Source organism: Lemur catta, chromosome 16 (genome assembly GCF_020740605.2).
Source record: "Lemur catta isolate mLemCat1 chromosome 16, mLemCat1.pri, whole genome shotgun sequence".
Classification (NCBI taxonomy): Eukaryota; Metazoa; Chordata; class Mammalia; order Primates; family Lemuridae; genus Lemur; species Lemur catta.
The window spans coordinates 9,166,460-9,181,885 of record NC_059143.1 but is presented as its reverse complement, the minus strand read 5'-3'; the positions used below and the strand labels follow the sequence as shown (position 1 = coordinate 9,181,885).

The window sequence follows — 15,426 nt, the reverse complement described above, 5'->3', positions numbered from 1 at the left end:
GATTTCTGTAAAGAAACCACAGATTGAATATGACAAACAATACAAGCACATACAACAAACATGATGACAAAGATTCTCCCCATGGTGCAAATAATTAATCAGGCACACCTTCCTTCTACTATCAAAGTGAAGTTTACCATTCAACAAATACTAAGAAAGTAGCTTCCTTTCTTAAAAGATATAGTAGCAAAGAGCATTTTGGAAATGGGTATACAGATGTGTCTCATTTACATAATTCTGTGACCATAAACAATGTATGCCACCGATTAAAAACTCATAATATAACGAAAGGCTTAAAAATTAAGGAACAGCATTCCCCAAATTTAAAATCTTCCAAATGAAGGGTTTCAGTGGGTTTGAACTTGCTTTTGGAAATATACACATGCAATACTTTTGACTAGTTTCTAAGAATAACGAATTGTCATCACATAATATGAAAATTTAGCAGCTGAATTACACAAAAACTTTTGCATAATTGGTGGCATAATGACAAATGAGAATCATGATCTAGTAATTTAGCCAACAATTATTTCTTCAATTTACTGCTATATATATATTTGAGATATATCTTGTTAAGTTATGACTAATGAGACTGTCCCAGTATGCAGGGGGCTAACTTGGTCACAAACCGAAAAGCCCCACATCTAGGGAAACCCTCAGTCCTAGGCAAGCAAAGATGCTTGGTTACCCTAGTTATGGCAATCATTAAAACCAAACCTAAAGTACAGACTGCAGACAATGGTATCACAAAGCTTTAAACCTAGTGTTCAAAGGAGAATCATGCATGCTAATATTTTAATGAGAACAAATTAGTTTTAACTATTAAATACTATTAATTTAATTTTTATATTTTTTAGTTTCTATTTTAGTCTATGGCGTTAAGGTACAAAATGCACTTTATATAGTAATAAATCATACCATTTTCAAATAGACAATCCACATATAGACAGATATGTGATTGAAGTTTCTTTACTAATGAGGTAACCAAACAAATGAGATTGAAGATGCCTGCATCAGGCTACCAACTGCTTATACAATCACATAGAACTGATTGTGATAAATTCCTTGAGATGTCTTAGCTCAGTATCTTTCTATATACATATTTTATTTTATTTTTTATTAATTTTGTGAATTCATATGATTTAAAATATGTACTGTATGTACATAGAGACAGAATACACACACACACACACACACACACAGATAATACAGTGCAAACTTTCCTACCTGTCCTCCTCTATCTGGCCAATTCATAATATCCCTGTCCAATTATCACTGATCCATTTCTAATAGATCCTTGCAAACTTTCCTTTAGAAAACTACACCCAGAAACATGAATATATATGCTTAGTTCATTGTTACTGTATACCAAATGTAGTGTGATACTATTTTCTATTAACACTTCTCATTTTACTCAACAAAATATCTCAGAGATCTTTCCATGTCAGGTTACAGTGAGCATCCTTGTTCTTTTTTCATAGCTGCACAGGATCACACCTAATGGGTTATGTCATGATTTATTTAACTGGTTCTTGATTTATGGATGTTTAGGTTATTTTGGGTAGTTTTATCAACCGTATTAATACAGTGAGAAACCTGCACATGTGTCAGTCTGCACACATGCAGGATAGCTTCAGATCAGCCTCTTAGAAGCGGCCCTGCCAGTCAAAGCAGCTACAAGCCCCAGAGCTGCTCCAGGTCACAGGCCATAGGCCTGGTCTGTGCCTGTTTTCCCTTGGCCTGGTCAACAGGGAGTGTTACCAGATTTTTAAATTTTTGACAAGAGGACAGGGAAGCAATGATCTCTCACTATAGTTTTAATTTGCACTTGCTTCATTATGAAGTTGAATATCATGTTGTATATTTAAAAGTCATTTGTATTTCCTTTTCTGTGAAATATCTCATTACATCCTTGGTCCCTTTTTCTGTTGGGACAATTACTTAAATTTCAGTCTTGATAAATGAGGAAGATTAGTTTTTGTCTATGATAAAATAGACATCATTTACTTTTTCTCAGTTTGTCATTTCTCTTTTCACTTTGTTTATGATTTTCTTAATATGAAGAGTTTTTTGTTTGTTTTAAGAAGTGAAATTATTAAACTTTTCTTTTATAGATTCTAGATTTGAATAATAGTTTGAACACCCTTCTCCACTACAGATTCTAAAACCCCCCTTGTTTATGACCAGTACACTTAGGGTTCATTTCTTAGCTTCATTTCTTAGGTTCAAATCTTTGATAAATCTGAAATTTGTACCAGAGCATGGTGTGACGCAGACACAGTATGTTTGCCCAGGTGGCTGTTTACTTCTCCTAACACTACTTATTGAGAGCCCTCCTCCTCCCTGCCAGTCCAAGATGTGTGTATGATGCTAAACTCCCATGTGCATTTGATCCTATTTCTGGCTTTCTATTCTGTTTCTTTAGTGTATCTGTCCAGCCACGTGCCAGTACCAGTTTTCAGTATTACAGCCATGTTTTAATATGCTTCTGGGCTATTTAGTGCTTTATACACAATGAAAGAGTTCTGTTTCTGTACAAGTTTTAGAGTCAGATGGCTGTAGGTTCCAGTCCCAGGTCCAGCTGTGTGATGCTGGACATGGGATTTAACCTCTGTGAACCTCAGTTTCCTAACTTGGAGATAATCACAACCTCTTGACAAAATTGTTTTAAGCATTAGAGATCCATGGATAGAGTCCTTATTACAGAAATGACACAAAGCAGACTCTCAATTAATGGTAACTATCACAGTTATTTTGCCAGATTTCAAACTGCGAAGAATTTATCCTGATACTTAATAAAAATTAAGTTAACCTGCTTGTTTGTGTTTATCAACTGAAGAAACATATAAACAAAACCTCTAATGAAAGAAGAATTCTGAGGGGAAAGGAAAGAAGAATCCTAAAGGCCTAATTGAATCAATTGCTCATTTAAAAAACGTCTGTTGAGCAATTACTATGTGCCAGGAACGGTGTTGGGGTTAAGAGTGCAAATAAAATACAATGTCTAATGTTTGTGTGCTGACAACCGTTTGCTTGTCAGGTGCTCGCTATCTGTCGCATAGCTGATGACAGAAAGAAGAGATGGGCTTACATCGCTCCCCCCTCCTCCTGTAACATTTGTCAGCTGTGATCTGCTGCATGCTCCTGTTGTCTCTGCCCAGCCCTGGGCTCTCCTGTGCGTTCGCTGCTTGTGCCTCTCCTGTGCACAGCCATCACCACCGCTCTCCCTGAAGTCCCTGGTCCTCCCCGTCTCACTCTGACCACTCTGCCCAGCCAGTCCACTCTCAGTCTCAGACACACAGCCGATGGATCTCTATTTCCTCCGTTAGTTTCAAACATGCAGACCCAAGGTCCCACTGCACAGCTTCATCTGGATGGCCCACAAGCTCCTAGCATGCAATCAGTACAAAAGTAAATCCGTCATTTTGTCCTCGAAACCTCTTCTTATCCCCAGCTCAAAAGTCCCCTGGACTCAAGATGCAGCTTCCTGAACCCAAACCTCAGTTGTGCTGTCCCCTCTCCTCTCCGACATCAGTGCTGGGCAGAATTCTAAGACGACCCCCATGAGTCCCACCCTTACAGAATTCCCTGCCCCGAGTTGGGTAGAATCTGTGACTTGGTCTGGATCATATGGCAATGGTGATAGGACCCTCACTCTCCCAACTCCATCACAATACATAACTCTGTCCCAGTGGACTGGAGCAAGAGATTCTCCTACTGGCCTTGAGGGGCGAGCCATCAGGCTGTGAGAGGGTCTATGAGAGGACTATGTGGCAGGAAGTACCCCTGCTTGACAGACAGTGAGAAGCAGGGACCTCAGTCCTACAGCCACAAGGAACTGAATCTGCCAACAACCATGTGAGCTTAGAAGAGGCCACTGAGCTTAGCCAGGCCAACTACCCTGAAACCCTGAGCAGAGAATCCACATAAATCATGCCTGAACTTCTCAGAAATTGCACTGTAATAATAAATGTGTGTTTTAAGCTGCTATCTTCCTGATAATTTGTTATGCAACAACAGAAAACCAATGCTCACCTTCTTATCCTTTAGGATCAACTTGGGAAGCTTTCCATATCCTCCTTCCTCCTCCCCTCTACCCATGCTAAGTAGGGCAATCTTCCAATGCCTGCAAATTTCCTATACAAATCTGTGTTATTGGGCCTATCATGCTGCAATATAATGATCTGTTTTATTGGTTGGGCTCTCCTGCTTTGGTGAGCTTACTGAAGGCAGACAGTGTCTTAACCTTCATCCACAAAACATAGCTGGACACCTAGTCTAGCTCAACAAATATTTGCTGAATGAAGGCAAGTTTCAACAATAGTACTTTTCTGCTTTGCAGATTTCACATCCAAAGTTATAGTGGATATCTTTGTGCAACTAATAAAGTAGCATCCTCATAAAATGTATTACATCAGTGCCTCACACACATTAACATGCATACGATTCACCTGGGAATCCTGCTAAAATGTAGATCTTGATTCAGTTTGTCTGGGGTAGGGCCACGATTATGCATTTCCAAGAGTCTCCCAGCAGATGCTATTGCAAAAATATATGGTATACACTGCGAGTGGCAAGGCTACTACTGTCTCTTCCCAGGGCATGGAGTGAGAGTGGGGATGGTAGTTATCCAATCATATCTGCCCCTATTCTACTGCAAGTGAGATGACAAAGTCCCAAATAGGGTCTAATTTTCTATGGTAGCTCTTCACCCCAATTTCACCCCTCTTTATTCACTCAATACACAGGAGATTTACATACGTAATTCAAAACAAAGCAACTTTCTTCTACCGTAAAAACCAAAACAGCAACAAGAAACAGATTCAAGAGTTGATTTTGCTCACACAACAGCTACTGAAGCATTTTTATAATCACTATCTCATTCAAAAATAAAAAGAAATATATAATATGCTATCTGTCACTCAGTTAGTGGATTAGGATGTTTGGTTCACACTTCTTTACTTGTCATTGAAATTCTGCCTAGAAAGAAAAAGAAGCCCCAACAAACAACATTATCTCTCACTTAGATTTAAATTTCTGAAGCTCCTTATTTCTATGTGTTCTTTAGATAGATCAAGGTTATAGATATGTAGATGTACACATATACACACAAAAGCTCATAATTTTGTATTTCAGAATAAATTTACATTTTTATTATAATATCCTCACCTCATTTTGAAACAATTTTGCAAATGGCAAAATATTTACTATCATATGATAGAGCAGGAAAAATATTGAATTTGGGACTGGGCTGGGTGACCTGAGGTCAAATCCCAACCCCATGCATAAAGAGCTATTTAATTTTGAATAAATGACTTACATTCTCTAGGCCTGATTTTTCTTGCCTGTTAAAATAAAAGGATTGGACTAAATGTTCTGCAAAGTTCCTGCTAGCTTTAATATTCTTTGCTTCTGTCTGGGCTAATTAATTATTTCATAAGAGTAATAAATCTGCACTGCTATTAACGAGTAGAGAATGAATTCTAAAAAACAAAGGAAAAAAATGAGCACTTTACCTTATCCTTCCAGACGGAACACTTAAGGAAATCAATATGAATTGAGAAAAATAAAATCATTAATGTGATTTCTCAGGATTCAAATTCTTGTTCTGAAACTGAAAATAAAGCTTTAGGAAAAAGATAGTGGTGTGAAAAAAGGGAGATAATGGTTTAAGGAACATAAAATAAGTCTTTGCCATGGTACATTTCCATTTACCAATTTAAAATCCATCATTTTGGAACAGAGGATTATGATGTGGGAAAATAATCAAAAAGGCTTAATGTTCTGTTCCTTTCTGATGGCAGTGGACGCATCATATGCCTTTACTACCAGTTACAGTGATGCTCTCTAACTAATCAGTGTCTACATTTCTCTGTCTATGAATTCCAATCAAGGGAACAAAACAAGAGATTTTTAACCACTGATTTGTGTTTAGCAATTTCAATTTATCACGTTGGAATTGTCAGATAATGCCCCTTTCCTCTCCTTCCCTGTCGGACAGAAGTCTCATGAGCACTCACAGATTTCTGAGTGCCCTGCTGTTCCTGTTCCGTAAGAACTTGGTATTTGTGCCCCAGAGGGTGATGCAAATTGGTTTCGTGAACTGTACAAAATGGTGAAATCCTATTTACTAACCCCAGTGACAAAGTACTATTTGAATTTCACCTGCTGTTTGATGTTCACTTTTTAAATTCTTTTTGCTCTGGTCCAATGTGGGATATGAACTGAAGATAAAAGAAATTAACCTTTTGGATAAAAATACAAGAATCTGTGGGATTTTTGCCATTGCTCAGCTGGAATGCAGACATAGTCAGGGAGAAGGAAATGTTTCCATTTTGTTCAAATACTTGATAACACAGTTACAGTCTCTGAATGAAATCTCCCTACAGTACTGGCTAAGACATCTGCAAAAAAACAAAAGTGAATAATCTAAAGTAGCATTATAAACACCACCTTCCTGCAGTTCCTTCATCTATAAATGAATTTTAGTGGCTGTTGCAAACTGACATCAGTCCTGTGTGAGGCAACAAAATGAAAAAAAAAATAAGTACCATTGAAAAATAAGAAACCAAAATCATCCTACCCCAAACATTTTCTCAATATCTACTAAAAGATATTACAAGAAACATTTGATTACACTCTGCCAATGCTGAGGTCCACCGTGGCTCCTGCTGTCATTCTATCCAAGCCAGAGACCACCACTCAAGCACTACTTGCTCTCTCTGCCATCAAGACAGGCTAAGTGTGACCACCCAGATCTACCCTAGTTACCTTATAATCTCATTATGCACCAAAAACTTAGACCGGCTGATATAGAAAGTCACTTAAAGATCTTCTAATCTAAGACTTCTGTTCTACAGACAAAGTGAGCCCAGCCTGGTGAAGGGACTTCTCCTTGGTCACATAACTAATGAGCAGCAGAGCCAAAGACTAAAACGGGCATCTACTGACCCGCGTCCAATGCTACAACACTGCCAATAGCAACATCTGCTCCAGGCAGACAAGCGATTAAGATCCCTCCATAGATCACACATGTCACCTTCTCTCCCAGCCCCCTGCCCTTGCTCACGCTGCTGCCTTGGCCCAGGCAATCCCCACACTGATCCCTCAACTTAATTATCTCTCAAGGCTAGAAAGCACCTAGACGTTAATATATATAAAAGTTGTCTTCTCTCATATTGCATTTACCAGGCTAGATTAAAAAACCATTTGTTATGACAGAATAAGAAAGCATTAAATACCAACATTCTTAGATATTCTTCATCCTCAAGGTCGGACTCCAGCCCCTGATGACCCTACCTTTCCCTGAAGGGTGACCACACCCTGGAGCACTGATGTACTGCATAAGTACACAGTTGTTCTGCATTGCTCTACACATGTTAGTTCTCTTTTATTCAACAATACTGTAAGATCCTTTATAGAATGGAAAATGTCTCATATTTCTATCTTCTGAACTTCATAACTCACATATACATAAAGATTTCTTGATTTTAAAAGGTTCAGAGGGAGAAGGAAAATGAGAACTAACATTTATTCAGTATCAGATATTTTATATACACAATTAGAGGCTATATATTTTATTCTTGTATGGTCAAATAAAATTTCCTTTTGTATTTGTAAAACTTGTCTTTTTATGTAGGAAATTTGAAATTATATAGCCTGAATATCATTCGGGGATTTTGTCCTCAGAACACCCACACCCACACACCAATCATCAATGAAATCACCTGGGAAAAAAGTGCTTAGTTTCCCCAATTACCATTTGCCTATACTTTGCTAGTCAATTCCAAAGTTGGTGGGTGGAAAAGCTGGCAAAGGAGACTCAAAATGACACTTATCTTTGTGCTGGATGCTGTGAAAAGGTATAATGTGTCAAAGGGTCCAAAAGGAGCAGAGAAACACCCTCTTAAAGTCTGCAGTAGCACTATGGAGACCAGCACCATAAAGAAAAGTTCACCCACACAGGAGAATTGAATAAACACACATAAAATGTGTAATAAAGCCCAGGGAAAAGAGGCACTCTCACAGATGCTGTTAGGGAGAGATAAACTAGGGCAACATCTTTGGAAGATGACATGGAAAAACTTATCAAAACTTTAAAGGAACATAGCCTTTACGACAATTCTGCTGATATTACCAATGAATGAACTGCAAAAATATTTGTATATCAAAAAGATATGTGAATAAGAGCATTGGTTGTAACACGGTGTACAAGGGCTGTCCGGAAGTATCCAACCATGTAATATGAAAAATAGAGACATTATATTAATAATGGCTGGATACTTTCCAGACAGCCCTTATATAACCACAAAAATAAAAACAACCTAAATGTTTACAGTAGGGCACTGTTTAAATAAATATGGTACGTTCACAGAATGGAATACTATGCACCATTGACAAGAAAAGAAAACATGTATCTCCAAGACATACATATATAATTAAGTGCAAAAAAAGCAAGGTACAGAACAACAACTAGAATGTAAGCCCATCTGGGAAATGTGTATGTATGCATAATTGTGCATAAAGTGTTTGGGCTTTTTACTTTTCTTTTTCCATTTTCATTTCCTATATAGATATACAAGAAACCGTAAACAGTGGTCACACCTTTAGAAAAATATTTTGGGGGTTAATGTATGTATAACGAGGTATAGTGGAGAATTTACTTCTTGTTTTAATGCTTTCTGTATTATTTGATTTTTTTTTAACCATATGCCTGTGTTCTGAAAAGGACAAATATTTTCTAAATTATATATAAAAATACATACAAAATATTAGTCTAGGAAGACATTCATTGACAGATATTAATATTAGCATCTAAAAATTATTATATAACCAAGATATGAAATTACAGTCTCAGAAGCAGATGTTTCGAAACACCCAACTGTGCCTTTGCTTGATGTTTTATGTGCTTACTCTGCCAACGGGATTTTACTTGGTTGACTAGAAATGCCACTTATAAAATCAGGAGGGTAACACAGAAAGTAAAGGATGTTATCAGTATTTCAAGGAATCTAGCAAAATCCAAGCATAACTGAACCCTTCTCTCCACAGTGACTGCAGCCCCAGATGTGAATATAGCTTACTGTATTAAACTGTTAAATTCAACTAATGAAAATGGACATTATAACTGGCAATGAGCCCCAAACTCACAGTGCACTGTGGAATTCATCCTAAATGTGCATCTTTTCAATTATCCTATGTGAACATCCTTTAAAATAAGAGTATGTTGCAACACCTAAAAACTTAAAGTAGTAATATAGTCCTCTAAAATATTATTTGCTTACTATCAATCAAAGAAATCAATTTGCACGGAGATGTCATTAAGCACCATGAATATCATTAACCAGATATTTCCAAAAACCCAGCTAGACAAGGCCTCACACCTAAGTGTTAGGCACTTCTGGAGTTTAAGACAGGGAAAATCCCAATGTGGGGTGGGCACAATGATAAAGGCATGAGGATTAAGTTAGAAACTGAATTTAGCCTTAACAGTAAATTGGGATTTGTGCTAATGCGGGTGAGTCAGAAGTTTAACTACTCAGGTTGTAAAGCAAGATACCTGAGTACTGGGCAAGGGTAATAATAATTTTAGCAGCTTATAGAGAAATGATACTGACGAAAAATAGAAAATATGTTTGGAGGGGGAGGTGGTCTTAAATATTAAACTAAAAAAATTTAAGAAAAATATTAATTAACTATAGTACAATGCACAGGTAAGATGTATCTAGCTATTTCCCTAGGACAATGGTTCTCAAACATGAGCAAGCATCAGAATCACCTGGATTGTTAAAATATAGATTGCAGAGCCCAACCCATCTGGATTGGGGCCAACAAATTTGCATTTCTCACAAACAACCAAGCAAGCGATGCTGATGCTTTTTGTCTAGGGACCACATTTGGGAAGGCAGTACCCAAGAATAACTTAGAACATATCAAATCCTTCATTCCCTCATACTCAGTTTCCTCAGAGGGCATGACACAGCACACCAAAACTGCTAATAAGAATGGCATTCTCACACAACCTAAGACAGATGGAGGCCTGCAAAGTCTGTTCCAAGTAACCTCTCAAAGAGCAAATTCTTCTCTGGAACATATTTAGAGCACTAAACTCTCCTGGAACTGATCTAAGAGATGCAACCAATCCAGACCCAAGGAGCTGGACCTCAGCCCCATGTTAATCTGCCCACCTCCCAGGGAGGCTAATCCTGAGGCAATGGCTCTAGAGTTGGACATAGATCTATTTTTAACATCTTGAAACCAATCTTGGACCAGACTGTCATTTATGATGTCTCATTTAACATCTGAAGTTCATCAAACCGCACCTAAGCTGGCATCAAATCAAAAAATGCATTACATCAATTCACCAGATATAACGTATAAATGTATAACCACAAACCAAATGGAGACCCCAAAACATACATCCAAATAAACGATGAAAGCCCATGAGAGGGTCACAAATGACAATGCTGTAATGACCCACTATCCCCAAAAACAGTCACCACGGACATCTTCTGGTTACTCTACTAACCTTCAAATTTGTAGGAATACATAAAGTTATTATAAGGAAACAGCACAGACAAGGTAACTAGAGACATGATGAACATTATACTTTCTAGGTCTAGATGTTGCTGTGAAGGTATTTTTTACATGTGAGTAACATTTAAATCAGTAGACTGTGAGTAAAGCAGACCACTCTCCATAATGTGGTGAGTCTCATTCAATCAGTTGAAGACCTTAAGAGAAAAAACTGTTCCCCTGACAACAAAGGAACTCTGACTCCAGACTGACCTGAGACTCCAGACTGCAACATCAACTCTTCCCTGGGCCTCCAGCCTGCCAACCTGCCTTGCAGATTTTAAACTTGTCAGCCCCCGTGACCACCTGAGCCAACTCTTTTTTTAAAGTACCCCCCACCCCTCTCTCCCTCTCTCTCCCTTTCTCTCTCTACATATATATATATATATATATATATATATATATATATGTCACAACCTCCATTATCTTACTTAATGATCAACTACCTCCATCTTTCTAAAAGAAAAGGTCTCCTTGCACCTTTAAAGTGAAGATTACCTTTTAAAGTGGACCAGACTGTAATGACACTTGTATTCTATACCATTATACATAAAACTCAACCAGAAACAAGCAGCTTGCAGTGACTGAAGAACCTCAGCCTGGCTGTGCGAACTGCACTGTTCCCCTGTGCATTTCAGCGGGGAGCACACGCTGTGCGGAGGGTCCAGGGCTTACCACGCGTCTGTCCTGATCCAAATGCTCTTTGGAATCCATATCAAGCTTCCTTTTCCTGTTGGGCTGTTTCATCGCCACTTCAGCACTCCTCGGCAGTGTTTTTCTGTAAAACAGTGCCACATAAAAAGTTGGGAAAGGCTGCCCCTTCGGAATTAAAAAGCAAATGAAAAAACATGCTTTCAATTATATTTCTTATAATTGGTTGCTAGAGATAACCTGATAACAAGCTGACAAAAATTTCACTGTTGGTTTTATAGCCCCTAATATAATAATAATAATGGGGAGAGAGATGAGTTTTCTACCCGATCTAGAATTTGTATCACAAAGAAAATAAATATTATTGCTTTTGGTCTTATCTGGAACAAAATGTTTGCTTTTCTGGTTAGCTGAGACCTAATCAAGTAGGAGTCAGTGCAATCTCCCTGTCTCGTTTCTGTACTCACATGGTCTGACAGGTACTCTTGGTACGAAGTCTTAATCTCACAAGGCATAGCACAGCAATCTGAAACAGAAGATAAGAAAAAAATTTCACCAATCCAATTCATCATGACCACTCTTCTGTATATTAATAAACAGTGGTAGATATTCTTTGAAAAGTTATTTGAAATGAGTTTTTTGTAAAGCAGTTCAACTGTTTTGAAGAGCCAACCACCAGTACTATACAAGTAACACTGGAGCTATAATTCAAAACGTCATTCACTTTGAGTAATTTTACCAATTGAAACACAATTTTTTTTCTTTTTTTTTTATTTCAGCATATTATGGGGGTACAAAAGTTTAGGTTATGTATATTGCCCTTGCCCCCCTTACCCCCCTAATCAGAGCTTCAAGCATGTCCATCCCCCAGACGGTGCGCCTCATACTCATTATGTATGTATACACCCATCCCCTCCCCCCCCACATCTGCCCGACACCCAATTAGTGTTATTCCTAAATGTGCTCTTAGGTGATGATCAGTGAAACCAATTTGATGGCGAGTACATGTAGTGCTTATTTTTCCATTCTTGGGATACTTCACTTAGTAGAATGGGTTCCAGCTCTATCCAGGAAAATACAAGAGGTCCTATATCACCATTATTTCTTATAGCTGAGTAGTACTCCATGGTATACATATACCACATTTTACTAATCCACTCATGTATTGATGGGCATTTGGGTTATTTCCACATCTTTGCAACTGTGAACTGTGCTGCTATAAACATTCGGGTGCAGATGTCTTTTTTATAGAATGTCTTTTGTTCTTTTGGGTAGATGCCCAATAATGGGATTGCTGGATCAAATGGTAGGTCTACTTGTATCTGTTTAAGGTATTTCTATATTGCTTTCCACAGAGGTTGCACTAATTTGCAGTCCCACCAGCAGTGTATGAGTGTTCCTGTCTCTCCACATCCACACCAACATTTATTGTTATGGGACTTTTTGATAAAGGCCATTCTCACTGGAGTTAAGTGATATCTCATTGTGGTTTTGATTTGCATTTCCTTGATGATTAGAGATGTTGAGCATTTTTTCATATGTTTGTTGGCCATTCTTCTGTCTTCTTTTGAAAAATTTCTATTCATGTCCTTTGCCCACTTTTTGATAGGGTTGTTTGATTTTTTCTTGCTGATTTTCCTGAGTTTTAAATAGATTCTAGTTATCAGTCCTTTATCAGATGTGTAGCCCTAAGTTGTCTATAGTCCTCAGTGCTTCAAGATTATACATCCAACTTCTTCATTGATTTTTCCACCTGAACAATGACCCTCCAAATACTACAAACTTAACATGTTCCAAAGCGAACACATCATTTCCCCCCTCACTGCCTCTCAGTTCTACTCTCTCCTCCTATTTCCACTGATGACGACTGGCCACCCACTTGCCCACAGCTGCCTTTTACAGTTGTTCAGACTGTGCACTGCCCAAGAGCACCAAGCATAGGGGCAAGTGGAAGCTGAAATCTACCCTGAGCCCCTGCCACAGGGTTACATCATTCCAGAAGAAAATGCATCTTCTTCTAATTCAAACAATGACACCGTCTGGGCTAATGGCAGCTCTAACACTGCCTAAGCCAGAGACCTAGGAGTTACCATCACTTCATTCTTTATGTTAATATCACACACTACGTACTGTCACCAGGTTTTGTTGGTTTTTAATTGACTAAAAATTTCTTCAATTTATCTTTTTCCTCTACTCCTATTAACCTCCAATTTTATGTTCCTGTCAAGCCAAAGGTCTTATAGTTCTTTGCCACACCACATGCCTGCTGCTTCTCAGCCCCATAGTTTTGCTGGTCCCTCAGCCTCTGAATACCTTCCCTACCACCTGCCCCTCCCTTTTTCAGCCCATCTGATTCTTACTCATCCTCTGTTACTCAACTAAAAGAGAATTCACATCCTTCAGAAAAGTATTCCTTGCCCTGCTCCTGCTCCCAATGGACCAAGCGTGTCTTACCTACACCCCATGGCACTGGTACATATTTTTGCCACAGCACTTAATATTTTATATTTTTATATGCAGATATGACTCCCATAATGAGGCTGTAAGCATCCTGACAACAAGGACTGTGAATTACTGATTGTTATGGTCCACTGTCTAGACTCAAGATAGTACCTGGTTCACAGCAGACTCTCAGTATTGTTTATTGACCTGAACTGCATAAACATGTCTCTCTGAATTATAAAGAAGCCTCAGAGCCTTTAAATCCAATGAATATTGGTTCTTGATCCATACATATGTCTTTTAAAATGCTGAATGACCAGAGTGAGCACAGTTCTCAAACTTCTTTCCCTTTTTCTTTAATAACAAAAGACAAAAACAAAACAAACAAAAAAACCTACTTCCTCATATCCATTTGCTTCTAGTCAGATGATATTTATGTCCTTAAGATAGGCACTTATCCAGTAAATTCGATAACATTACATTCATTTTGTAGAATGTAAATACAATTTATCATGCCTTGCTCCCGGTGATACTCTGAACATCTATGCAAATGAACAGCTTAGACCTGATGCCTGCAGCAAAGTGTTGTTGCATAAGACACAAGCACTGCCAAGGCTGGCCTGCCTTTCGCCACACATAATGCCCCTCGGCTTGCCAGACTGAAATCATCTGGCTACTGAGGTTTTTCTCCTCACCATCAAAGTGATCTGCCTTGCTAATCTCTGGTAATTATCTCAGTAACGTGGTTGGTTTAAAACAGCAAGAAAGTTTGAATTCATATTATTATATATATGGACAAAAACAAAAGTTTTGACACCAAAGAGAAGTTTCAAAATACCATTTGGTAACAATTTAATTCCCTTTGGATTTAGAAATAATAAAGCAAAAATATAAAAAGTACCTAACAACCCATATAAGATTCTGCTGCCAGAAAAAGAAGAATCAAATATACTATTCCACCAGATATAATACATAGGAGATAAACGATAAATAAATGGATGACAGCTAGTTAGATAGTCTGGCACATAGAAAGACAGACGTACAGAGAGGTTTTACATAATCCCTTAGACTGCCAATTCTCAGAATATATTCTAACCAACCAAATAAAATACTCCTTTTGACATAAACTTAACTTGTTATCTTTGGCATAGTATCAAAATACATAGTATCAATTATTCTGATTGTCCATGATACATGGCCTACTCCCAGGGGACCCCAAATGTCACATCAGCTACATGCCTCCTTGCTGAGCTTTGAAGAAATATAAAGTTTTTAGAGTTAGGAAAGAACAATGTCAAATTATAAAATACATTAAAGAAACATATTATCTAGGGAAAGTAAAGGCAGATGAGGACAAGGCCAAATTGTACCCCAGTGTACTTTGGCTTCGTAATAATAACACCCCATGCGCTAACTATCATAGACAAGGTGGTTTTAAGTGATTTTAATTAGAGGAGCTTCTAAATAGTATTTTATACTTAAAAAAAGACAGATAAATATATATATGAATGATTTGTACTTCTGTAGAAAATTTGGAAATAGTGCACTAATTTTTCAAATTAATCCTCTTAATCAGTTTTATTTCCCTTCATAGTCAGTAGAATTCTCTGTATGCACACTGCAAATACTTGTCTTACTGACCTCCTACTTAAGGAGACAAATTAGATTACTTCTTAGAGAACAGGTAAGCATTTTTAATTCTTCAAATTAAAGGAATTTATAAATAACAAAAATAATTCACTGCCTATGTCCAGGTGC

The 15,426-nt window shown here is 37.8% G+C and overlaps 1 protein-coding gene across 7 annotated transcripts in view; it reads right to left on the bottom strand.

The window, feature by feature from the left end:
- Positions 1 to 15,426, bottom strand: part of L3MBTL4 (L3MBTL histone methyl-lysine binding protein 4) — a 404,316-nt gene that overhangs the window by 328,162 nt on the left and 60,728 nt on the right. For all 7 annotated transcript variants that reach the window (XM_045527505.1, XM_045527504.1, XM_045527503.1 and 4 more), the window contains 2 exons: positions 11,694 to 11,752; positions 11,251 to 11,353 (listed from right to left, as the gene is read on the bottom strand). In XM_045527505.1, coding sequence (XP_045383461.1) covers positions 11,251 to 11,322 — 72 coding nt within the window. In that variant the 5' untranslated portion in view covers positions 11,323 to 11,353; positions 11,694 to 11,752. The remainder of the gene's footprint in view (positions 1 to 11,250; positions 11,354 to 11,693; positions 11,753 to 15,426) is intronic.